General features: G+C 53.9%; 3 protein-coding genes across 3 annotated transcripts; 1 reads left to right on the top strand and 2 right to left on the bottom strand.

Moving 5' to 3' along the window:
- Nucleotides 1-15,139: 15,139 nt before the first annotated feature.
- On the bottom strand, nt 15,140-16,077 carry IUM83_18364 (glucose-6-phosphate isomerase; the record flags this gene model as incomplete). Its single annotated transcript, XM_067943359.1, has 2 exons — nt 15,140-15,843; nt 15,921-16,077. 2 exons carry the CDS (start codon nt 16,075-16,077, stop codon nt 15,140-15,142), a joined length of 861 nt encoding a protein of 286 aa, XP_067784847.1.
- A 394-nt stretch (nt 16,078-16,471) lies between these two features.
- IUM83_18363 (Pleiotropic drug resistance protein) lies at nt 16,472-17,840 on the top strand (the record flags this gene model as incomplete). Its single annotated transcript, XM_067943358.1, has 2 exons — nt 16,472-17,351; nt 17,449-17,840. 2 exons carry the CDS (start codon nt 16,472-16,474, stop codon nt 17,838-17,840), a joined length of 1,272 nt encoding a protein of 423 aa, XP_067784887.1.
- A 4,744-nt stretch (nt 17,841-22,584) lies between these two features.
- Nucleotides 22,585-23,921, bottom strand: IUM83_18362 (Pol protein; the record flags this gene model as incomplete). Its single annotated transcript, XM_067943357.1, has 3 exons — nt 22,585-22,796; nt 22,884-23,229; nt 23,388-23,921. The coding sequence occupies 3 exons, from the start codon at nt 23,919-23,921 to the stop codon at nt 22,585-22,587; spliced, it is 1,092 nt and encodes a 363-aa protein (XP_067784886.1).
- Nucleotides 23,922-24,493: the final 572 nt, after the last annotated feature.

Here is a 24,493-nt window from a genome sequence, read left to right as displayed (position 1 = left end):
CGTTGGCCTTGTTGTTGGGGGAGTCTGCGCCCTGCGCAGACTCATGTGGTTTGTCCATTGTTGCAGCTGACACTGTGCAAGTGTCAGCGGTTTCCGCGGCTGCTGTATTGCAGTCGTAGATCCTCCCCCACTTAAGGTGGGAGCCATCACTCCGAGTAAACTCGGTAGACGTGGATGCCGCATGGCATTCACGTAGAACGGTGTATGCCCGGTCGAGGCATGCACTGAGTTGTTGATGGCAAACTCTGCCATCGATAAGCACTCGCTCCAGTATTGGAACGAGTGAGCGTAGCTCTTCAAGATGTCGACGAGCACACGATTCACGCCCTCGGTTTGACCGTCCGTCTGCGGATGATCCGCAGTCGACATTGAAAGTTGGCTCCCAAGAAGTGTAAACACTTCTTGCCACAGGTGCGCTGTGAAGCGCGGGTCTCTGTCCGACACGATGTCCGACGGCATGCCATGGTGTTTGAACACCATGTCGACGAACAGACGGGCCGCCTGCTTCGCGGTCACCTCTGCTGGCACCGCAGCAAGATGTACCATCTTGCTGAAACGGTCTACGAAGACCACAACACCGGTGTTCCCTCCGCTATCCGGGGGAAGACCAAAGATGAAGTCCAATGACATGGACTTCCAACACTCCGACGAAGTCGGTAGTGATTGTAAAGGAGCCTGCGCGAATGGCGCAGGCTTTACGCGTTGGCATACCTCGCAAGCACGGATGTACTTGCGCACCCACTTATACTGGTGGTGCCAGTAGAAGTCGCGCGTGAGAAGGACGTAAGTCTTCTCACGTCCGAGATGTCCCGCAGTCGGGGCATCATGATACTCGTACATGATCCTGAGTCGCAGGTCATGGTCATTTGGCACGACAACGCGATCCGCGTTGTCGTCGACTGCATTGTAAAGCAGTAGTCCGTCGTGCACACGAAAGCGGTGTGCACGCGCTCGAAGGTGCTTGGGCAGTTTCTGACGAGCCTTGTCAGAAGGTGCTGTGCCATAGGCCAGCAAGAGCTTCGTGACCGCGTCGTGCGCGTACGCGGCCTTCACGTCGTCCAACAGCGACGATGTGGGTTTGCTCGATCGCATGATGGCAATGACATTGACGTCGGCAGCTTCTGCGTAGTCCGGCCGACGTGATAACGCGTCGGCCACTACATTCAATCTTCCGGGTTTGTATTCGACCCGGAAGTTATACTCCGCAAAGAATGAGAGCCATCTCGCCATTCTCTGTGAAATGTGTGGTGACTTCACTGCAGTGCGTAGTGATGCATGGTCGGTGTAGATTACAAATGGTCTACTTCCAAGCAAATACACTCGGAACTTGGTGAGTGCGTATTTCATGGCAAGAAGTTCCTTGTCATGTACCGGATGGTTGCGCTCAGCTGGCTTCAGCTGACGCGATTGGTAGTAGACGACACGATCACGGCCCTCGTGATCGTGCTGCATCAACGCGCATCCGATCGCGAAATCGGATGCGTCACATACGACGTGAAATGGACGATCTTGGTCAGCTACTGCCAAGATTGGTGCCTCAGTCAAGCCCCGCTTGACTGCATCGAATGCCTTTTGGCAATCGGGTGTCCAATTCCACACAGCTTCCTTCTTAAGAAGCTGTGACAGCGGGCGGATCTTGCCCGCATAATCCTCCACGTACTTGCACAGTACGTGGCCAAGCCAAGGAACTGCCTCAGTTCCTTGACACTTGAAGGCGTTGGCCATTCATTGATCACTCTGACCTTTTCCGGGTCAGGGCGAACACCATTCTTCCCTACGAGACACCCGAGGACGGGTATCTCGCTCGCCCCGAAGATACATTTCTTCAGGTTCGCGTAGAGCTTATGCTTTCGCATAAGCTCAAGTAGCTTCCGGAGATGCACCCTGTGCATCTCTATGTCGGTCTTCCCGTCCACAGCCCGGCTGTGGATGAATACATCATCGAAGTAGCTCGGCGCGAAGTCGCGCACCGAGCGCAACAAGTGCGTCACGCACCTGTTGAAAGTCGCAGTGGCGTTCTTAAGCCCCTGTGGCATTACTAGCCATTCCCAGAGCATGCCGCTTGGCGTGCTCACAGCCTTGAGAGGGATATCGCTCTTATACATTAGGATCTGATAGAATCCGTCTCGCAAGTCGAGAGCACTGTAAACGGTGCTCCCGGCCATCGCATCGATGATGACATCTTTTCGTGGTATCGGCGTCTGCGCCGGTACCGTCGCATCGTTCAGCTTCTTATACGCATGAACGATGCGCCATCCGCCCTGTGGCTTCTTGACACAGAACGTCGGAGCACTGTGCGGGGACTTTGATTCCCGCACTTGTCCTGCTTTGCGACGACTTTCAAAGAAGTCGTCGATTACTTTTACTAGCTCTCGCGGCAGTGGCCACTGCCGCGTGACACAGTATTTCGTGCCCGGCACGAGATCAATCTCGTGCTGAATGCCCTTATCCTGTGGAAGCTCCGCAGAAATGTCTTCCGGGAGTACGTCTTTGTACTCCCTCAACAATTCGTAATAGGGACTCGACTTCAGCGAGTCCCAACCTTGTTCCTCGAAGCGCTCTCGCTTCGTCTTCGCACTGAGAGTGTCTTCACTCTCAGTTGTACTTCCCATGAAGAGCTGCCTCAGCTCTTAGCTCTCGCTCTTCGTTCTTTCGCTGTTCGAAAGAACGCAGACTTGCTCGATGCGTCCATCGTGCAAGTCGCGCGTGAAACGCTTCCAGCTCATGGCTGGAAGCGAGTCAACTCCGACGCCGTCGTCGGAGGACTAGCGTCTTGACAATCGGCGTCACCGCCGCAGTCTGCTGGGCAGACTGCTCTTGTTGCGTCTCGGTCCCGGACCGAGATTTGCGCAGCGTTTTCCGCTTGCGCCGTCTTCTTGTTGTGCGGAGCCCGGCTCCGCACAGTTGTTCTTCTTGTCCAGGCCCGGCCGTGGACAGTCGTTCGCCGGCGGACCCTGTCCGCGGGCGCGCGGTATCAAGCCCGGCTTTACCGCATTTTCCTTCGTGCAGCCCGGCTGCACGGTAATGTGTCCCTTCGCCGGCAGACCCTGTCTGCGGGCGCGCGATATCAAGCCCGGCTTGATCGCATGGCGCTTCGTCGTGCAGCCCGGCTGCACGACAGCATGCAAATTGCGTCAGTGCGGTACGTTTGCAACCGTCCGCACTGTTTGCAGCGTCAACTCCCGGAGTTGACACGCCTTCGTCACCTCGACGCCATTCATTGGTGGAGCCCCTCATGACCGAGGGTGCGTCTTTGTCGACCTGACCTCTTCGGGTCAGGAACTGTCCCTTACACGCTTGAACGTGGGTGTTGGTTCCCGGAACCAGCACATCATTCTCTTCCGACGTCGGCAGCATTGCCGACGTTGGTCTCACTTGTGCGCGCCCTCGCGCACTTCTTGGGCGCTCCGGGACAGCAGCATAAAGCGCTGTCTCGGCTGGTGAGCCGCGCGCACCTGCTGGTGCGTGCGCTGCGGTAACAAGGCCATCGCTCTCTGTTCCGCTGTCGCGTCCGAAGTGCACGAGCGTGCGCTTCTTCCAGTCTATCACCGGATCATGCCGTGCAAGCCACGGCATGCCCATTACCATGTCGAACTTATCGTCCAGGTCCAGGACGATAAAGTGTTCGACAAACACTCGTTGTTTGTACGAGAAGCGCACGTTCACGACGCGCTTCTCGGTCTTTACCATGGCACCTGTTGCCAGTCGTACCTCCGGAAGACTTCGAGGTACATTTACCTCCTCGAAGTCAAGTCTCGGCAGGCTTCGTAGTCGAACAAAGTTGTTCGACGCGCCTGAATCTACCAAAGCTCGAAGAGAGTCACTCGCTCTCTTCGAGTAAATCTTCAAGATGACTAGGTTCGGCCTGTCATCTTGCTTCTTGCAGCGAGAGCTAGTCTCACTGAGGGCTGCAGTCCTCAGTGTCGTGTGCCCAATGTCGGCATGCGTGACTGCATTACCAGTAGGGCGCCCCGCGCCTACTGGATGTTCGCGTTTTTTTTTGGTCCGCGGCGATGCCTAGCATCGTCACAACGGCCACCTCCAGGGGGCATGGGAGCTGTGCACTCCCATGCAAAGTGACCGATCCTTCCGCAACGGAAGCATCGCACGTTGCCTCCCTGCTGCTGGTAACCAGCAATGGTTGCGTTCGAGAGGTCCATTGGGAACTCCTTGCGCGTCCGCCAAGGCAGGACATGGCGAACGCGACCTTCGACAGTGGGTCGACGATGCGTCGAGCCGCTATGGCTGTGTCGAGCTCGACAAGCCACCGGAGGAGAGGCTCGCCCTCTCTTCCCACGTAATTGCTTACGCTCGATTTCAATGATTGAGCACGCGGTGTCGTCCCTGACGACGCCGTAACTAAGGAAGCAGCATCACGCTGCTCCTTCATGATGAATCCTAGAGCAACACCATGTTGCTCCGTCGGCGATAGCGTACGCAGCATTGTAGCTATCGCCGCTTCTCCAATGACTGTTGACAGTCGTTCGAGGGCTTCCCACTCTGGGCCAGACAGGTGGGGGCAGTCAGCGCGTGCAACATGCGTTGCAGGCGTGTTGGAGCTCTCCATGGGCACCTCCGTACTCATGTGGTTCTCGGCTCCGCGTTCGTACACCGCGTACGAACGTCAAGCAGTCGGTCGTTGGACGGACTACAAAGTTCTACCAGGTGTAGTGGGTCTAACTTGACTCACCACTTTAGCTTACACGTTGCGCAACGTGTATGAGGAAGCGTAAGTACTTAGTAATTACTGAGGTTAATTATATTTGAATACACAAATATAAGTTAAGTAAGAAAGGATTCCAAGTGACTTAGATTAGGTAAAATGAGAACTGTATTTGTTTGTAAATTGATCTTCCTCCTAGAACTGCTAAAACTGTTTATCATCTATGAAAGGGGTTGACAGCGCCTGGCTGTCAGAGCCCCGCTAATATGCACGTCTCTGATTGGTAGAAAGATGCTGCTTTCTACCAATAGGATCTTTTGGGTATGTGTGGACCACTCACTGTGGTGGTCCACTTCAATGTATCCATTGGTGTGTCTTACACGAAGGTGAGGAAGTATCTAAAACTTTTAACAGATAACCTATCTGTTAAATTCACAAGTGGCTTGCAGCCACTTGTACGTGTAACCCCGTTACACCATCCCCCCCTTAAGGTTAGACGCGCGGGGTCCCCGCACGTCAATCTTTTGGAATTGACCATTCGTCAATTCTCCGCGTTTGGAGAAGAAACCCGCGCTCATTCAACGATGAGCGCGCCACAGAAGAAGACCTCGAAGTCGGTGGGGAGTCATCTCTCCATCGACGACTACTTCGAGCGTCAGAAGGCGAAGTACGGCGACGTCGTCGACTTCGACGACGACGATGAAGACATGGAGGGCGAGGAGGACTCGCCCTCAAAGCGTAAAGACTCAGTGTCGAGCGAATCGCTCGACCCTCACGCCAAGAACGTTCGCCCGCGTGAAGGGGACGAATCGGACGCTTCGAGTTCGAAGCGTTCGCGTACTGAGAGCGATACCCCACTCGCTTCCGCTGGGGCTCTCAGTACTCCGCGCGCTGCTGCTGCAGCGCGTGATATCAAAGCTTAAGGCTCTCGGCGCGCTGCGCCTGCAGCGCGCGATCCGTGGATGCCGTCCGCGTCCGAGATTGCGGACCGGTATGGGAACTCGGTACCTCCGAATGAGGTGCCGCTGTACGTATGCAGCGCCATCAAAGATGACGCTGTGGCTGCCGAGCTGCACTTTGATGCGGAAACGCATCAAAGGCGCGATTTACTACATCGGACTCTTTCATGAGCTCCGATGGTTTCAAAGCAAGAAGACCTCTTCTCGCAGCAAAGTGCCCGAGTGGCAGGCACTTTGTCAATGTTGGAACGCCTTTGTTGATAACTTCAACAAGAAACCGAGTGCTTACCGTGATCGGATTAAGCAAGCGCGTGATCGCTTCGAGACGTACTCGAAACGTGGAAAGCTGGAGCAACTTCATGTTGCTGCTGAGGAGGCAAATGTGCCGTGCGCTGTGCCCGAGGGCTTTCAGTGCACGAAGTGCTTCCCGGGCGCGGTCCGCTTGAGCGACCGCGACCTGAACGGGTACACGTCGTTCCGTGTGCCCGAGAGTCTCAAAGAGCTCCGTGCTAAGTTCTTAGCACGTGAGGGTTCGGGCGCTGGCGATGATCGCAGCGCTCGTGTTACTTCCGCTGTGCCAGCGCGTACTGCTCCTCGTACGCCCTCACCATTTCCGGAACGTCCTCCAGCAAGACGTTCCGCGGCTCCCATGTATCTCGATGGGGAGGAAATCCTCTCCAACGAATACGAAAACGAGCCCCTTGAGGGTTCGTTTTCGGGATACTATGGTCAACAATCCGCTCAACAATCCAGCGGGTTGAGCCGTGGGCGTCACGGATCGGCGGTGGGTACACGCCCCGGGTATGATCAGCCCCGGGCTGATCCGTACACGTCTCTCCACGACCGGGTGACCGCCGTGGAGCGTCTACAGGGCGCTGAGTTCGCCGCCCTGAAGCAGGAGGTGGCGAACCAGAAGGCCCAAGTCGCGGCGGTCTCGCAGACCGCCTCGAACATCCAGGTCGAGCTGGGGACCCAGATGAAGGGGTTGCTCCAGCGCGTCCGCGCGCTGGAGGAGAGGCTGCTCGTCGCCGAGGCCAAGTCCTCCGCTTCTGCCTCGGCTCCTGCCGAGGCTTCGGGTCAGCCGAGCTAGATGGCTCGTGCTGCAGGTATGGCTTCAGCCGTCCGACGTAGAAGGTCGGATGGAGGCGCATGCTAGACGGTATGTCTAGCGTGTATGCGTTGCCGTGCCGTGCCAACACAGTGAACGGCCCGATGAAGCGCGGAGCAAGCTTGGTTGCTCCGAAATCCGAAACTGCATGTCTAGGCAGGTTTTGTGTAGCTAACAAAACTAATGAACCAACTTTAAATTCATTTTTGTTGCCTCTGCCCGCATTGTCTGCGTTCAGCTTCTGTTGATCAACAGAAGCTGCTATAGTGTCTTGGACAAACCGAATCACGGCTTGTCTTTTGGTGATGAAACTGATTGCATCCGAGCTGAAGTCATTCAGCTCGCTCTCCGCTAGAGGCCCGGCCTCTGCGTGGTTCTTTGCGGTGTCTGCGCCCTGCGCAGACCCGTGGTCGTTGGCCTTGTTGTTGGGGGAGTCTGCGCCCTGCGCAGACTCATGTGGTTTGTCCATTGTTGCAGCTGACACTGTGCAAGTGTCAGCGGTTTTCTGCGGCTGCTGCATTGCAGTCGTAGATCCTCCCCCACTTAAGGTGGGAGCCATCACTCCGAGTAAACTCGGGAGGCGTGGATGCCGCATGGCATTCACGTAGAACGGTGTATGCCCGGTCGAGGCATGCACTGAGTTATTGATGGCAAACTCTGCCATCGATAAACACTCGCTCCAGTATTGGAACGAGTGAGCGTAGCTCTTCAAGATGTCGACGAGCACGCGATTCACGCCCTCGGTTTGACCGTCCGTCTGCGGATGATCCGCAGTCGACATTGAAAGTTGGCTCCCAAGAAGTGTAAACACTTCTTGCCACAGATGCGCTGTGAAGCGCGGGTCTCTGTCCGACACGATGTCGGACGGCATGCCATGGTGTTTGAACACCATGTCGACGAGCAGACGGGCTGTCTGCTTCGCGGTCACCTCTGCTGGCACCGCAGCAAGATGTACCATCTTGCTGAAACGGTCTACAAAGACCACAACACCGGTGTTCCCTCCGCTATCCGGGGGAAGACCAAAGATGAAGTCCAAAGACATGGACTTCCAACACTCCGACGGAGTCGGTAGTGATTGTAAAGGAGCCTGCGCGAATGGCGCAGGCTTTACGCGTTGGCATACCTCGCAAGCACGGATGTACTTGCGCACCCACTTATACTGGTGGTGCCAGTAGAAGTCGCGCGTGAGAAGGACATAAGTCTTCTCACGTCCGAGATGTCCCGCAGTCAGGGCATCGTGGTACTCGTACATGATCCTGAGTCGCAGGTCATGGTCATTTGGCACGACAACGCGATCCGCGTTGTCGTCGACTGCATTGTAAAGCAGTAGTCCGTCGTGCACTCGAAAGCGGTGTGCACGCGCTCGAAGGTGCTTGGGCAGCTTCTGACGAGCCTTGTCAGAAGGCGCTGTGCCATGGGACAGCAAGAGCTTCGTGTCCGCGTCGTGCGCGTACGCGGCCTTCACATCGTCCAGCAGAGACGATGTGGGTTTGCTCGATCGCATGACGTCAATGGCATTGACGTCAGCAGCTTCTGCGTAGTTCGGCCGACGTGATAACGCGTCGGCCACTACATTCAATCTTCCGGGTTTGTATTCGACCCGGAAGTTATACTCCGCAAAGAATGAGAGCCATCTCGCCATTCTTTGTGATATGTGTGGTGACTTCACTGCAGTGCGCAGTGATGCATGTTCGGTGTAGACCACAAATGGTCTACTTCCAAGCAAATACACTCGGAACTTGGTGAGTGCGTATTTCATGGCAAGAAGTTCCTTGTCATGTACCGGATGGTTGCGCTCAGCTGGCTTCAGCTGACGCGATTGGTAGTAGACGACACGATCACGGCCCTCGTGATCGTGCTGCATCAATGCGCATCCGATCGCGAAATCGGATGCGTCACACACTACGTGAAATGGACGATCTTGGTCAGCCACTGCCAAGATCGGCGCCTCAGTCAAGCCCCGCTTGACTGCATCGAATGCCTTTTGGCAATCGGGTGTCCAATTCCACACAGCTTCTTTCTTAAGAAGCTGTGATAGCGGGCGGATCTTGCCCGCATAATCCTCCACGTACTTGCACAAGTACGTGGCCAAGCCAAGGAACTGCCTCAGTTCCTTGACACTTGAAGGCGTTGGCCATTCATTGATCACTCTGACCTTTTCCGGGTCAGGGCGAACACCATTCTTCCCTACGAGACACCCGAGGACGGGTATCTCGCTCGCCCCGAAGATACATTTCTTCAGGTTCGCGTAGAGCTTATGCTTTCGCATAAGCTCAAGTAGCTTCCGGAGATGCACCCTGTGCATCTCTATGTCGGTCTTCCCGTCCACAGCCCGGCTGTGGATGAATACATCATCGAAGTAGCTCGGCGCGAAGTCGCGCACCGAGCGCAACAAGTGCGTCACGCACCTGTTGAAAGTCGCAGGGGCGTTCTTAAGCCCCTGTGGCATTACTAGCCATTCCCAGAGCATGCCGCTTGGCGTGCTCACAGCCTTGAGAGGGATATCGCTCTCACGCATTAGGATTTGATAAAATCCATCTCGCAAGTCGAGAGCACTGTAAACGGTGCTCCCGGCCATCGAATCGATGATAACATCTTTTCGTGGTATCGGCGTCTGCGCCGGTACCGTCGCATCGTTCAGCTTGTTGTAGGCATGAACGATGCGCCATCCGCCCTGTGGCTTCTTGACACAGAACGTCGGAGCACTGTGCGGGGACTTTGATTCCCGCACTTGTCTCTGTTTTACGACGACTTTCAAAGAAGTCGTCGATCGCTTTCACTTGCTCTCGCGGCAGTGGCCACTGCCGTGTGACACAGTACTTCGTGCCCGGCACGAGATCAATCTCGTGCTGAATGCCCTTATCCTGCGGAAGCTCCGCAGGAATGTCTTCCGGGAGTACGTCTTTGTACTCCCTCAACAATTCGTAATAGGGACTCGACTTCAGCGAGTCCCAACCTTGTTCCTCGAAGCGCTCTCGCTTCGTCTTCGCACTGAGAGTGTCTTCACTCTCAGTGGTACTTCCCATGAAGAGCTGTCTCAGCTCTTCGCTCTCGCTCTCCGTTCTTTCGCTGTCCGAAAGAACGCAGACTTGCTCGATGCGTCCATCGTGCAAGTCGCGTGTGAAGCGCTTCCAGCTCATGGCTGGAAGCGAAGTCAACTCCGACGCCGTCGTCGGAGGACTAGCGAGTTCCATGTCACGATACTGGAATCCAGTATCGGTGCGCGTCAAGACGCTTAGCGTCTAGACATTCGGCGTCACCACCGCAGTCTGCCCAGCAGACTGCTCTTGTTGCGTCTCGGTCCCGGACCGAGACTTGCGCAGCGTTTTCCGCTTGCGCCGTCTTCTTGTTGTGCGGAGCCCGGCTCCGCACAGTTGTTCGTCTTGTCCAGGCCCGGCCGTGGACAGTCGTTCGCCGGCGGACCCTGTCCGCGGGCGCGCGGTATCAAGCCCGGCTTGACCGCATGTTCCTTCGTGCAGCCCGGCTGCACGGTAATGTGTCCCTTCGCCGGCAGACCCTGTCTGCGGGCGCGCGATATCAAGCCCGGCTTGATCGCATGGCGCTTCGTCGTGCAGCCCGGCTGCACGACAGCATGCAAATTGCGTCAGTGCGGTACGTTTGCAACCGTCCGCACTGGTTGCAGCGTCAACTCCCGGAGTTGACACGCCTCCGTCACCTCGACGCCAATCATTGGCGGAGCCCCTCATGAACGAGGGTGCGTCGGCTCCCGGAGCCGACGCGTCGTTGTCGACCTGACCGCTTCGGGTCAGGGACTGTCCCTGACCCGCTTGAACGTGGGTGTTGGTTCCCGGAACCAACACATCTTTTTCTTCCGACGTCGGCAGCATTGCCGACGTGGGTCTCACTTGTGCGCGCCCTCGCGCACTTCTTGGGCGCTCCGGGACAGCAGCATAAAGCGCTGTCTCGGCTGGTGAGCCGCGCGCACCTGCTGGTGCGTGCGCTGCGGTAACAAGGCCATCGCTCTCTGTTCCGCTGTCGCGTCCGAAGTGCACGAGCGTGCGCTTCTTCCAGTCTATCACCGGATCATGCCGTGCAAGCCACGGCATGCCCATTACCATGTCGAACTTATCGTCCAGGTCCAGGACGATAAAGTGTTCGACAAACACTCGTTGTTTGTACGAGAAGCGCACGTTCACGACGCGCTTCTCGGTCTTTACCATGGCACCTGTTGCCAGTCGTACCTCCGGAAGACTTCGAGGTACATTTACCTCCTCGAAGTCAAGTCTCGGCAGGCTTCGTAGTCGAACAAAGTTGTTCGACGCGCCTGAATCTACCAAAGCTCGAAGAGAGTCACTCGCTCTCTTCGAGTAAATCTTCAAGATGACTAGGTTTGGCCTGTCATCTTGCTTCTTGCAGTGAGAGCTAGTCTCACTGGGGGCTGCAGTCCTCAGTGTCGCGTGCCCGATGTCGGCACGCGCGACTGCATTACCAGTAGGGCGCCCCGCGCCTACTGGATGTTCGCGTTTTTTGTTGGTCCGCGGCGATGCCTAGCATCGCCACGACGGCCACCTCCAGGGGGCATGGGAGCTGTGCACTCCCGTGCAAAGTGACCGATCCTTCCGCAACGGAAGCATCGCACGTTACCTCCCTGCTGCTGGTAACCAGCAGTTGTTGCGTTCGAGAGGTCCATTGGCTCCGGACCTCCCGTCCTCGCTACCGGGCGCGGTTGCGGCCTCGGTACGTTTACATGGAGTTTAGCCTGCCGCAGGCTAAACTCTTCTTGCATGGCAAGAGTGATTGCAGCTTCGAGGGTACTCGGTACTCTCGGAAGAGATAGGTCTTCACAGGCCCATCTCTAAGCCCCTTCATGAACGTGACGACCTTGGTCGCCTCGTCAATCGGGTTAGTCACGATATTTGATACCAAATATTGTGCGCGCTGCGCGTAAGCATGGACGTCATGCTTACCCTGCTGAAGGTCGAGGAACTCCGTCCTCGACCGGAACTCGTTTTGCGGGGGCTCAAACGCTTGTTTGAGCTCCTCTTTGAACACTTCGTACGTGCTGAAGCACGTAGGATCGGAGAGTCGGCGTCCATACGCCCAACTCCTTGCGCGTCCGCCAAGGCAGGACATGGCGAACGCGACCTTCGACAGCGGGTCGACGATGCGTCGAGCCGCTATGGCTGTGTCGAGTTCGACAAGCCATCGGAGGAGAGGCTCGCCCTCTCTTCCCACGTAATTGCTTACGCTCAACTTTAATGGTTGAGCACGCGGTGTCGTCCCTGACGACGCCGTCACTGAGGAAGCAGCATCACGCTGCTCCTTCATGATGAAGCCTAGAGCAACACCATGTTGCTCCGTCGGCGATAGCGTACGCAGCATTGTAGCTATCGCCGCTTCTCCAATGACTGTTGACAGTCGTTCGAGGGCTTCCCACTCTGGGCCAGACAGGTGGGGGCAGTCAGCGCGTGCAACATGCGTTGCAGGCGTGTTGGAGCTCTCCATGGGCACCTCCGTGCTCATGTGGTTCTCGGCTCCGTGTTCGTACGCCGCGTACGAACGTCAAGCAGTCGGTCGTTGGACGGACTACAAAGTGCTACCAGGTGTAGTGGGTCTAACTTGACTCACTACTTTAGCTTACACGTTGCGCAACGTGTATGAGGAAGCGTAAGTACTTAGTAATTACTTAGGTTAATTATATTTGAATACACAAATATAAGTTAAATAACAAAAGGAATCCAAGTGACTTAGATTAGGTAAAATGAGAACTGTATTGTTTGTAAATTGATCTTCCTCTAAAATCTGCTAAAAACTGTTTATCATCTATGAAAGGGTTGGCAGCGGCTGGCTGTCAGCGCCCCGCTAATATGCATGACTCTGATTGGTAGAAAGATGCTGCTTTCTACCAATAGGATCTTTGGGTATGTGTGGACCACTCACTGTGGTGGTCCACTTCAATGTATCCATTGGTGTGTCTTACACGAAGGTGAGGAAGTATCCAAAACTTTTAACAGATAACCTATCTGTTAAATTCACAAGTGGCTTGCAGCCACTTGTACGTGTAACCCCGTTACAACGAGGTTGTGGGCCAATCCTAGTCAAATAAAATAATACAAATGAGAACAACAGTAAAACATTGTCCGTAAAAGTAAACCGGAAAATCCCGAATCAGCCATCGCCCGATGTGGCCAGTGATTTGTTCTTAGCTGACCGGCGCCTTCCACCAAGTCGTTTGGCGTTAGGTTGATAGCTCGTCTTCAGCTGGGAGTTTTGGATCTGTCGGCGTGGTCACTGAAGCGGTCAGCGCGAACTTGGCGACGCTGAAGCTCCAGAATTGCCATCTCATGCGTCTTGTGGGCAGATACCAAATGCGTCTTGGCGTTTGAGGCGTGGCTAGCGCGACAAAGTGCGTTTCGCCAGGTTTAAGTCTCCAAACACACCATGCAAATATTCGTGTACTGCTTCTTCTTGTACGTGACTGGCTTTCCAAGCTGGTGAACCAAAGTCCAAATCGGATCCGTCGAGTTCGCAGGGGGGCCATGAGTGATGTGATCCGGAACGCTATTTACTACAGCCGGGCCCCCTCGAGCTCTGTTTCCCTCAGATCGATCACGGTGGCACTGCTTGAGCACGATATTCCAGAGATACTGCTCGGAGTGGACTACTGGAGGTCGCTGTCATCCGCGTTGAAGACCCTCAGAACACACGCGCGGCTGCAGAATCTGTACGTGGACTTACTCAATACAATCACCACGTCAAAAACTCAACGCCAGACAGCAACGTTACCTTTGAGAGAGCTCGCCTTTAGTGCATAGCTCGTTACTACACCGGTGATGCACCTGACGGCCACATACACAGCACGGAGCAGTCTCCGATATGGCACTCCAGCGACAATTGATCTTCGCGCACCTCATGATACGTTCGTATGAGGCTGGAAGTCGAAGAATGGAGGTTCCTGACTGAAGTTCGCGGTAGGTGGGGAGGCCGGAGAACCACTCATCCTTGCGCCTTTCGAAGATCTTCCGTCAGTTGAAGTATTGGTACATTAGTAGTGCTATTGTCACTACTATCCATGTTTGTAAGGGCTACTGTTCAATTAGCACTACTAATGGCTCGAACCCCAGTACTATAGTAATAATAATAATAATAGTAGTGATAGTATGTCTACTAACGCTACTATCCGGGAGATTACTACCGAACCTTGACCGCAGCCACTGGAAAATCCTCGGTTATTCTCCACTTCTTCACTCCACTCGTATTGTGCGACTTGAGCAGCTTCTTCGACGTATTAGCAACTTCGTTGACTACAGCAAGTGAGATTTTGTGGCGATGAGTAATCATCGACTCGTCGGCGAGGTGAGGCGGCGTGAGTATGTGACGTGGACGTCCGTCTGCCAATGAGATGGCAGGGGACTCCCACGTCAATTGCTAATGCATACCTTTCTGTTTACGCTGTACAGCGTAATAAAACATTGCATGGTTTATATTCGTTACATGCTATCCTACTGGTCAATATTAAGAATTATCATGATTATGGGATGGCGCTTCATGCGACCTCATTGGCTAAAAATCCTTGAGATGTGCAAGAATCAAGTTTTCGAGCCAAACTTTTGATTATGGGACGCAAGTCGCATATTTGGATGAAGCTGTACGTCTTGGATTAGCAGATTCTCATTGGTAGATCAGGATAGAATTAGGATCTGAGATTGATAGACTTTAGGATGGGACCTAGATATTTGTCGCGTGTCCAGGTCGCTGAGAACTACTGGTTGTGCGGCGGCAATGAGCTGACGCCACGCTAACGATTCAATCAATCACTTTTCAACTTCCAATCTTCCGCTCAAGTGTTCGACGGGCACCCGCCACCGCGCCCTCAAGCTTCCGGTCTTCGGATCTTTGTATCGGTTTGTGTGACCCAGTAACCATGTGAAAGACGATGGCAACGAGCAATGCGGCAAAAATCATCCACATTGTTGCAATAGCTGATGTTTTCGTTGCTAGGAGGACGGGCGTACTTGCTTGGGTGCGAGTTGTAAACGAGAGTCGAACTCAACCCGCGAGGGTTTCTACTTGAATGATGCATCATGACACCGTATTGCTCAAATTGAGTGAATATGTAGCCAAAATGCTGCCCAAACTGGGGTGAAATCACTATAGGCTCCATGGATCCTACCGTGAGCACCTGGAGAGAGTGTGGCGCTCACTTGGTGATCGCGTGAATATCCTAGGATGACTTGCCCAACTCCTCGCCAACCACAAATATCATCTATGCTTGCGTGAATTGCGCTGCAGGACAGCGCTGCAGAATTCTTCCCGAGACACGCCGCATGCTAGACGCCGACAGTGTAAATGTCGTTTTTGATTCACAGCAAATCACTCTTGCCTGTGCTGCCTCCATTCACACATACCCTTCTCATACAAAACTTGCGTTCAACATCTCCATCGCCTTCACACCCACACACTAAGCCAGCGGCTTGCGCCCTCCGCCCACGAACGAGACATCCACGCACCACGCGCAGTCCACATCTTCAAACCGGCTCGCTCCAGCGCCTTGAGCTGCTGGAACAGCGGCAGCTGATCCACGTGGTCCGCGAACACGACGTGTCCTCCCGGGCGCAGCGAGCGGTACACGGCACAAAATAGCTGCTCGTACTTGGCCTCCGTGGACAGGGTAGCCTCCGCTTCGTCCCCTTCTCCTCCCTGCGCGTAGTGCGCGGGCCTCTCCACCAGCACGTGGAAGGCCAGACAGCCCACGACCACGTCCACCGACTCGGTGCAGAGCTCCGCTAGGTCTGTTAGCATCACCCCCCGCGTGACAAAGATCACTCTACCACCAGCTCCTGACTGCAGCTTCTCCAGCCGCTGGGCCGCCAACTCCAGGCGCTGCGCGGATGAGTCCAGCACCGTCAGGCGCGCCGTCTGGTTGGCCTCCAGCACGTCCGCGGCGGCGCGCCCGCTCCCCGCGCACAGGTCCAGCACGTGGCGGTCGCCGCAGGGCGGCAGCGCCAGCACCAGCTCGCGGAGCATGGGCCCAGCCTGCGGCAAGCGCCGCTCCAGCTGCAGGTCGTACCAGTGGGCGTCGCCGCAGAAGCCGCCGCCGGCGCGCGCCAAGTTGCGGCGCCGACTGCCTTCGTCTGCTGCAATAGCGGCTGCTGTAGTAGCAATACTGGTAGTGGTGGTGGCGGTGGTCGTACAGTTGGTGCTGGAGTCGTGGAAGGAGTTGAAGTACCGGTAGAGTTGCTATTAGGGTCATGTGTCGGGTGGGCCTTGCGCTTCTTGTGCTTCGTGCCGATCTGGGATGCAGTGGCGTGGAACGGGGCGAGCGTCATCTGCTTGGAGCCGCCGGGGGTGCTCACGGACACGAACTCCGGGCTGGAGGAAGCCATGCGCTTGCTTGTTCGAGATACTTTGTCATTTGACGCTTTATTTTGTCTTGAGTGGCGTTATGCGATGTTTTCTGGGTTTTCCAGCCCATATGTTGTACCGTGCTACATAAGAGGTGTATACCCTAATTCACTTCTCGTTGCAGCATCTATGCTTTGTTGGACCTCCAACATAAGAGAGATTTAAACTTGGATTTTGTATGGGATGACTGTTCTTGTCACATTATACTGAAATCTAGTCAATATTTTGCGTGTAAAATGGACGGATGCACAGGCTTAGGTTTACCCTCTGTGGGGTTCGGTAGCAGTGGGCAGACAAAGGTTCCACTCACCCATCTAGGACGAGTGGCTCATAGCCATCAGCTCCTCATTCTGCAAAACGACGGCAAGAAGCAAGATGGTCGCCCCGACCGGCAAGACTCCCCGACACCAGCTTTCTATACGAGAACGCCAGCTATGCTTAGAAGCACTGCTCGGAGACCGCTATCAGCGGCGTATGCGTCGGGCGGAGCGTAAAGAGAGCGAAGCGGACGCGAAGACTACAAAGAAGTCGACAAGAAAGAAGGCCACGAAGCTCACGACTGCGGCCATGGAGAGAGCGGAGTCCAAGATCGGTGCGGTTCCGTCGGATAGAGGTCGTGTGGAGCCAGCCGAGGCCAAAGCGGCTGCGTGCGAGGCAGCGGCGGGGGCCAAGGAGACGACGGCGGAGGCAAAGGAGGTGGTATCGGAGGTGGTACGGAGGGGCGGGAGGGTTGGAAGGCTGGACGCCCCCATTTCGCGCGTGGTGGAGGAGGTAGTGTCTGACATCGTCGCTTTCGTCGACACTTCCGCAGAGATGGTTGCATCGTCGCTTTGCTCGCGTTTGACTTCGACATCTCGTGACAAGCCTTCTTCGACCAGCTCTCGCAAGCGGCGTCGTGCAGTAATTGAAGATGACAGTGCGGGCGAAGATGAAACAAGTTCTGGTGGGAGAGATGACAATGTGCGGAGCCTGGAGCTGCCTGTGGAGTGCATTATTGATGGCGACGCTAATCTAATGACTACTGGTGCTGAGCAATGCACGGAACTAAACTCGGATGAGGACCCATCACTTCCAGGTGAGCCCGAAGCCGAAGATGATGATGAAGGCGATGAATGGGTGGAGGGCTGGAATGTTGGTGTTCCTACGGATGAGGACTCAGAGGAAGAGCCGGCGGAGATTCCGGACTCTGCGTGTTTGACGTCAGCGAGGAACAAGAAGACGATGGCGATGATGAGGACACTCGGATGGGAGTATGGTACGTTATGATGACAATATCCAACACAATTGGATCTCTATTTGATGCGCATACAACATACGAACAACATAGGCTAACTGTTTGTGTTTTTCTATAGATCCTGCCACGTTTGGCCCGGACCCAACGTATGCCGGCTTGTACGATGGGCCGTACGGACCCAGTGATAGCGTCATATCCGTGGCGGATGACCCATTGGCACTTCTGTTTTACTTCATGCCCCCGAAGTTGTGGACGCAGATCGCGGTGGAGAGCAATCACTACCATACGCAGTCAATATCGCTTCGGACGCGCTCTATCCGATCCCAGCAGCGGCGGTCGGGACAAGAAGTTGAAGATCTAGGTGATATTCGCCGGCGCTTGGATGTGGTTGCAGATATTGAGGCGTGGGATGTGTTGCGTGCTATGGCTTTACTAATTTCGCGAATGTTGGCACCAATTCGGAAAGAAATCGCTGCACATGTCAACAAAGCATGTCGGTGCGATGGCTAAAAACCGCTTCAACTTTTTTTTGGGGAAGGACCGTTTCTTTCACGTGATGGGTTACCTGCACTTTTCGAACAACAAGCCCCCGCGAGCTTCCGTCGATCGAGCCTGGAAAACAGGCCTGTGGTCGACGTGCTTCAGCGCACATTTGCCCGTGGTTATCAAACGCCTCCGGTCATCAGTTTCGATGAAGCTACGCTTCCGTCTCGCTCCAGGTACAACCCGATGCGTCAATTCAACAAGGACAAGCCGCATAAGTGGGGGACCAAGATTTTCGTCGCTGCGTGTGCCAAGACTGCTTATTGCTTGAGGTTGGTGCTGCAACTAGTGTGGCTAGCCTCGGCTAGCCAAAGTTTTTTTGGTCGAAGTCCTTATGTTGGTAGAAGACGACATAACTGTGGTGGGTAAATTGTGATGTTCAACATAGTGCTAACATTTATGCTATCTCCCACTGTGTCGATAGGATTAAAGTCTACTGTGGTGCTAAAACACATCTACGGACGCCAGTTCCAAAGGATAACAACACTGGAGAAGCGGCTGTTCTCAGGAATATGCTAGCATTGTGCCCACCATCACCGTCATCGCCCTGGTGGTTGGTGGTCACAGACCGCTTCTACACGCCGGTCAGGCTAGCACTAGAGCTGCTACATCGCCGTATCTATCTAACTGGTACAATTCAAACCGACCGAGCTGGCTACGCAAACGATGTTGTCACGTGCAAGGCGTGCAAGACGGTGAACAAAAGAAGGAAATGGTACCCCCACAAGGCACTATCAAGCTAACCCAGAACATGCATTTCAGCCAGATTACAGCTGCCATGTGGATGGGCAAGAACCCCGTTCACTTACTATCGAGTGGAGGTGGTCGAGCGATGGGCACATGCAGTACGTACAATTTCGAACCGGAACGGGAAATTGGCTAACTTTTTTGTGTCAATGATACCGAGACGTATTGCTGGAGAGCAACAGACGGTGCCTGCGCCGGAGTTGGTTCTGGATAATCATCGCTGGATGGGTGGCGTTGACATCCACGACCAACTCCGGATGCAACGGTACAGCGTGCAGCTGTGCATCAAGACTAAGAAGTACTACAAGGCGTTGTTTCTAGGACTACTGGATATGACTTTGGTAAACGCGTTCATTGTGCATCGGCACTACCGCAAAGTGAATAACAAGAGCCCACCAAAGCATTTCGCTTTCTTCGAGACGCTGATGGAGCAGCTGCTTGCAATTGACTCTTCGGAGACGTACGCAGCGATTGAGGTAAGTGCTAAGTTGGTATATCCTACATAATCAATTATGGGATGAAGTTTGAGCTAACATAACACGTCCTTATGTGGGCTATATTCGAACAGACTGCCACTCGAGCCCAGGACAGAACAGCATCCCCAAGCCGACCGGATAGTTACCAGGCGTCACCTGCAAGGGGATCGGAGGGTGACCATCGTCTGGAGGAAAATCCCGACACAGTTGAAGGCGAACAAGGTGTCAAGCGTCGTCAGCGATCGTGCAAGGTCTGCGCGCTGTTCAAGGTCAAACCACTCAAATTTACGAAGTATTTCTGCCCAGAATGCTCTAAGGGCAACAAGCGGTACGTTACGCTATATTGAGTTTTGCTAATAACGGAAATGCATACAGAACTAACGCACTTATCTAGAAAATATCTGTGCAATGTAGCGCGTGAAGGTAGGGCGAAGACGTGCGTCAGTATCTGGCACAACGACTGGGGTAACGGAATGGATATAGCTCGGCTGTTGCTGGAGGACCACAAGCTGCGCAACCGTCCACCTCCATCGCACTCGGGGAAGAAGCGTCGGCGTCGCGATTCCGCAGGCGGTGCTAGTGCTGGTGAGGCTGATGCGCGCAGTTGAGAAGGTGGCGATGAGAACGAAGCAGATGAGGACGAAGAATGAAGCGATGAGACGACGAACATGACCGTTCTTTACATTGGCAGTGATGCAGGAATACATGGTAATCAATTGACACGATTTCTTTCCTTCCGACAATTGGTCAAAACAAATCTAGTCACTGTCGCTGGAAGTGTGCAACAATAAAAAAATTGGGCTACCTATAAACAGGGCATACATTATGTTCTCCTAGCCTACATAAGCGGTTTGTCGGATCACATTCTACAGGTATGACATACGACCGATGTATGTTGGATATGTCCTGACCATGTCTACCAGCCCTATCGTATGTCCACACCAAACCCCGGCGTACTTAACCCCTTACTTCCCGGCTCTTTTTACGAGGGTATATTTTTACCTGTCCCATAATCAATATATATATCTATGTATGAGTCGCAGTGTAAGTACGATTTTGAAGTGGGGGGTGGAAGAGGAGACAGGTGGGTAAAGTAGCGGCTACTACAACATAAAGCAAGCTTATGTAGGTGACATGAGCCAGTTACATCTCGTATGCTGCCTAAATCAAAATAAAAATGTCCCGGTTATTGGTTAGCCCCTCTTTGCATTGTTGCACACGTCCAGCAACGATGGTTCCACATGCTGTAGCCAATGGCAGGAATGCAAAAGTAACGTTTCCACTGATTGCAAGCTACCAAAAACATACGTGCTGTCTACAACTCGTCGTCTGCCTCCCCTGCACTGTCGTCAGCATTTTCCTCCTTATCAGCTTCCTCTTGGCTAGCCGCCGAGCCATCTCCGTCCGCCTCCTCTTGGTTAGCAGCTGAGCCATCTCCGTCCACCGACCCCTCCGAGCGGTGACGTCCTTGAGCCGAGCGGCGTCGCTTCTTCCCAGGACCCGACGGCGGAGGTCTGTTACGGATCTTGTGTGCGCTCAGGAGCGCACGCGGGATGTCGTTGCCGTCGCTCCAGTCAGCATGCCAGACCTGAAAACATGTTTTCTCTTTTCCCTCCCGTGCTATATTACACAAGTAGGTACTGCATCATCGTACAGCATGTTAGTATACGAAAATCAAACAATTAGCAGGAATCACGCACCGTCGATTGCCCATTGATCACCCGGGGCAAAAGTACTTGGTGAACTTCCGTGGCTTCACTTTGAGAATGGCACACACCTTGCATGTTCGGTGACGCCGCTTCGTTCCTTGCTCGCAGTCAACCGTGTCGAGATTCTCCTCGAGGCGGTGATCCGATTCCACCAAAGCCGGTCGTTCGTCTTCAACAGACCGCTGAGTCGAACCATCTGTCACATGAGACGCTGCCGTTCGTTCCTGTGCGCTTGTAGCTCGCTGCAAACAAATAATGCAACATAAATAGAGTTATGTGTGATGCCAGCCTACTGTTATGTTAGATCAGCAACATAGCGCTTACCTCATTTGCTTCAAAAGCTTCAGGTGAGTCGACGGAAAGTAGTTGTTCCATCAATGTCTCCGGAAACGCAAAGTGTTTAGGAGGGCGCTTGTTGTTCACCTTCCGGAAATAGCGATAAATAATGAAGGCGTTCAGTAATGCCATATCAAACAGACCAAGAAGAGGGTCTTGTAGTACTTGCGTGTTTTGTACGTTAGCTGCACACTGTAGCGCAGGAGTCTCAACTGGTCGTGGACGTCGACACCGCCCATCGAGCGGTGGTAATCCTGCACCAGTCGTGGTGCAGGAACAACCTGCATATCTCCATGTACACGACGCACTATAACAGATACAGTATTAGCGATGTTAGTGTGTCATCCTGAGTAGCGTACTCATGCATGCATACGTACTGACTGTGGTGGGTTGTCGACTGCCTCCTGTGGACAACATGTGTACGGGTAGCCGATCCATCCACATGACGGCGCTCAGCTGGGGGAATTGCTTGTTTTCTGCTATGATGGTAGTGCCCTGCGGAGGGACCACCACTTTTTGCTTGTTCACGGTCCTGATTTTCTTCTTTGCGATGACGTTCTTGGCATACCCCGAGCGGTCAGTCTGGATCGTACCCGTCATATACATCCGGCGGTGAAGCAGCTCCAGCGCAAGCTTTGCCGAGGTGTAACACCTATCGGTGACCACCAAACGCCATGCGGCAGTCGGCGTTGGCGGGCATAGCGCATTCATGTTCCGCAGCACAGCAGCTTCTCCAGAATTATTGGCTTTGGGCAATGGTGTCCCCAAATGCGCTTTCGCGCCACCGTACACTTCAATTCTGTAGATATTGCAGCCACAACACATAACATAAATTTAATCTTATGTTAGACATCGAGATATATATCATCCATTATGTAGGGCACCATCCAATATAAGGACTTGAGCACAAACAAAACCGTAGCGAGTTCGTACTCGCCACGGGTACTAACCTCATGGAGTAAGCCGTCTTGGCGCAGGCAGCGACGAAAACATTGGTGCCCCACTTGTGGGTCTTGTCCTTGTTGAATTGGCGGGTAGGATTGTATCTGGAACGCGATGGAAGGGTTGCTTCGTCAAAGCTGATAACAGGGGGCACTCGGTAGCCGCGGGCGAACGTCCGTTGCAGGACGTCGACGACTGGGCGTATTTTCCATACTCGATCGATGCTGGTCTTGGGCGACTTGTTGTTGGAGAAGTGAAGATAGCCCATGATGTGAAAAAAAAAAAAAGATTCTTGCCCATGAACAGCCCAAACCGGTTGGCAGGCATCGCCCCCACCTTCCCCACTGACCAATGTACAGCAATGCCTTTGCGGATAGGCGCCAGCATTCTAGCAATAAGCAAGCCCATCACTTGCAGTACCTCGTATGCTGCAATGTCCTTCACGCCTGATAAACGCAGTCGAATGTCTTCAACGTCCTCCACTTCACCACCACTTCGACGTTACTGCGTCCGAATTGCCCGCGCGCGCTGTGGAATCGACTGACGGTGGTAGGTATTGCTTTCAACTGCAATCTGAGCCCACAGTTTGGGCGGCATGAAATAGAACATGAGCGCGAGAGGGTCTTCAGCGACTTCAAGAACACTGTGCGTAGGTCCATACGGTCCATCGTACAAGTTCGCATACGTGGGATCCGGGCCAAACTTGGATTCGTCTGTAAATAGTGTAAAACCGATATGTTAGTATTTACGTCGGATGTATATGATTATACAAAGAGTTATGTTGAGCGAGGTCGACTTACCATACTCCCACCCGATGTCCCTCATCACCGTGATGTACTTGCTGACCTTTGCAGCAGACGAACACACCGACTCAGGAAGCTCCTCGCGTTCAGCATCCGATTCTTCATTGGTCAGCGGACCGATATCCCAGTCTCCGTCCCAGCAATCATCGTCCTCCGCGTCTACTTCGTCTTCAGGTTCCTCACGCAGGTCGGGGTCTTCGTCGGAGGTGAGGCTTGTGCAAGCGGCAGCCCCTGACGGCATCAGATTGGGGTCGCCGTCGACGACACAATTCACTAGAACAGGAGTAGTCACCGCGACGACTTCCTCACCAGACGCAGTATCGTTTTCAGCACTTGACAGTTCCTGCCAAAACAAAAGAACAACAAAAGGTTATGTTAGTCATAAGTTGGTTGCAACGTGTCATCACCATCTTCATGTTGGACGCTTCCAACATTACATACCTCGATGTCGTCAACTCGTTCCTCTTGAAGGAGTCCTCATCGCCGCTTCCGCGATTCCACCATGTCCACGCGCTTCCGCTTCCCCGATCCAGTTGGTCTTGCTCCAGAAGATGTGTTGCTCGTCCTGGCTGCTGGCGCTCCATCTTGCCTCTTCTCCTCCACAATCGCCGTTACAATGCTGGCCATCGCGCCCGCCACATCTGATGTCATGGTGTCAGGCGGGGTTGTCGATGTAGCAGCTTCGGCAACTCGCGATGTGATGGGGCCTGGCACAAAATCCGTCCTCCAAATCGCTGGCGACTCAGCGGGCGCCTTTTTCCGACTCGGCGCCTTCTTTCCCGTCGGCTTGGCCTCTGCTGGCGCCACGTTCTTGGCCTGTGGTGCGACCGTCGCCCCCGGTGTAGCCGCCTTCGCCTCCGCGGCTGTGGTCTTGGCCGCGGCTTTCTTCTGTGGAGCTGCCGCCGCTGCGTTCTCCCTCTCCTCCTTCTCTGCCGCACGACGCAGTCGCCGCTCCCTCCGCTGCGCTTCGAGGCACTGCTGTTTCTGTGCCGGTGTTAGCGTGTGGCGTGGGGTTTTGCCGACGGGGCCGACCATTGTTCTCCACGCGGTCAAGTTCTCGAATGAGGGAGTTCAGTGTCCGTCGGCCACTGATTTTGATGGGTGGTAGAATCCTTTTTTGGCACCTTGAACCCAGCCCGCAGGAAAGTCAAACCTAATCCTGTGCATTTGTCCATTTTACACGCAAAAAATATCTTAGTTTTTGTATACCAGGTTTAGCAACGATGGTACATACAATATCCACGTATAAATCAGTCTTATGTTGGACCTCCAACATAACATAGATGCTGCGACTGGAGGGAATTAGGGTATACACCTCTTATGTTGAGCGTTCCAGCATGCGGGATGTAAGGGGTTAAGTGACGCGACATACAATTCTCTATACAATAATATACGGGACGGGGTAAAATTTACCCTCGTAAATAGGTCCGGGAAGTAAGGGGTTAAGACGTAAAAGAACCCTATCTACTGGAACGACTCACATTGGATTTCCAACATACTTCACAGCACAAGAGGCACTAAGGGGCTACAAAATACGCACTGCGGTTCCCGAAAGGATACAGTATTAATACATGTATGCTTATATAGGTTGTTAGCTATTACTACTA

This window comes from Phytophthora cinnamomi, assembly GCF_018691715.1.
Source record: "Phytophthora cinnamomi strain GKB4 chromosome Unknown Contig84, whole genome shotgun sequence".
In the NCBI taxonomy this organism is placed as follows: Eukaryota; Oomycota; class Peronosporomycetes; order Peronosporales; family Peronosporaceae; genus Phytophthora; species Phytophthora cinnamomi.
This window is presented reverse-complemented; position numbering and strand designations above follow the sequence as displayed.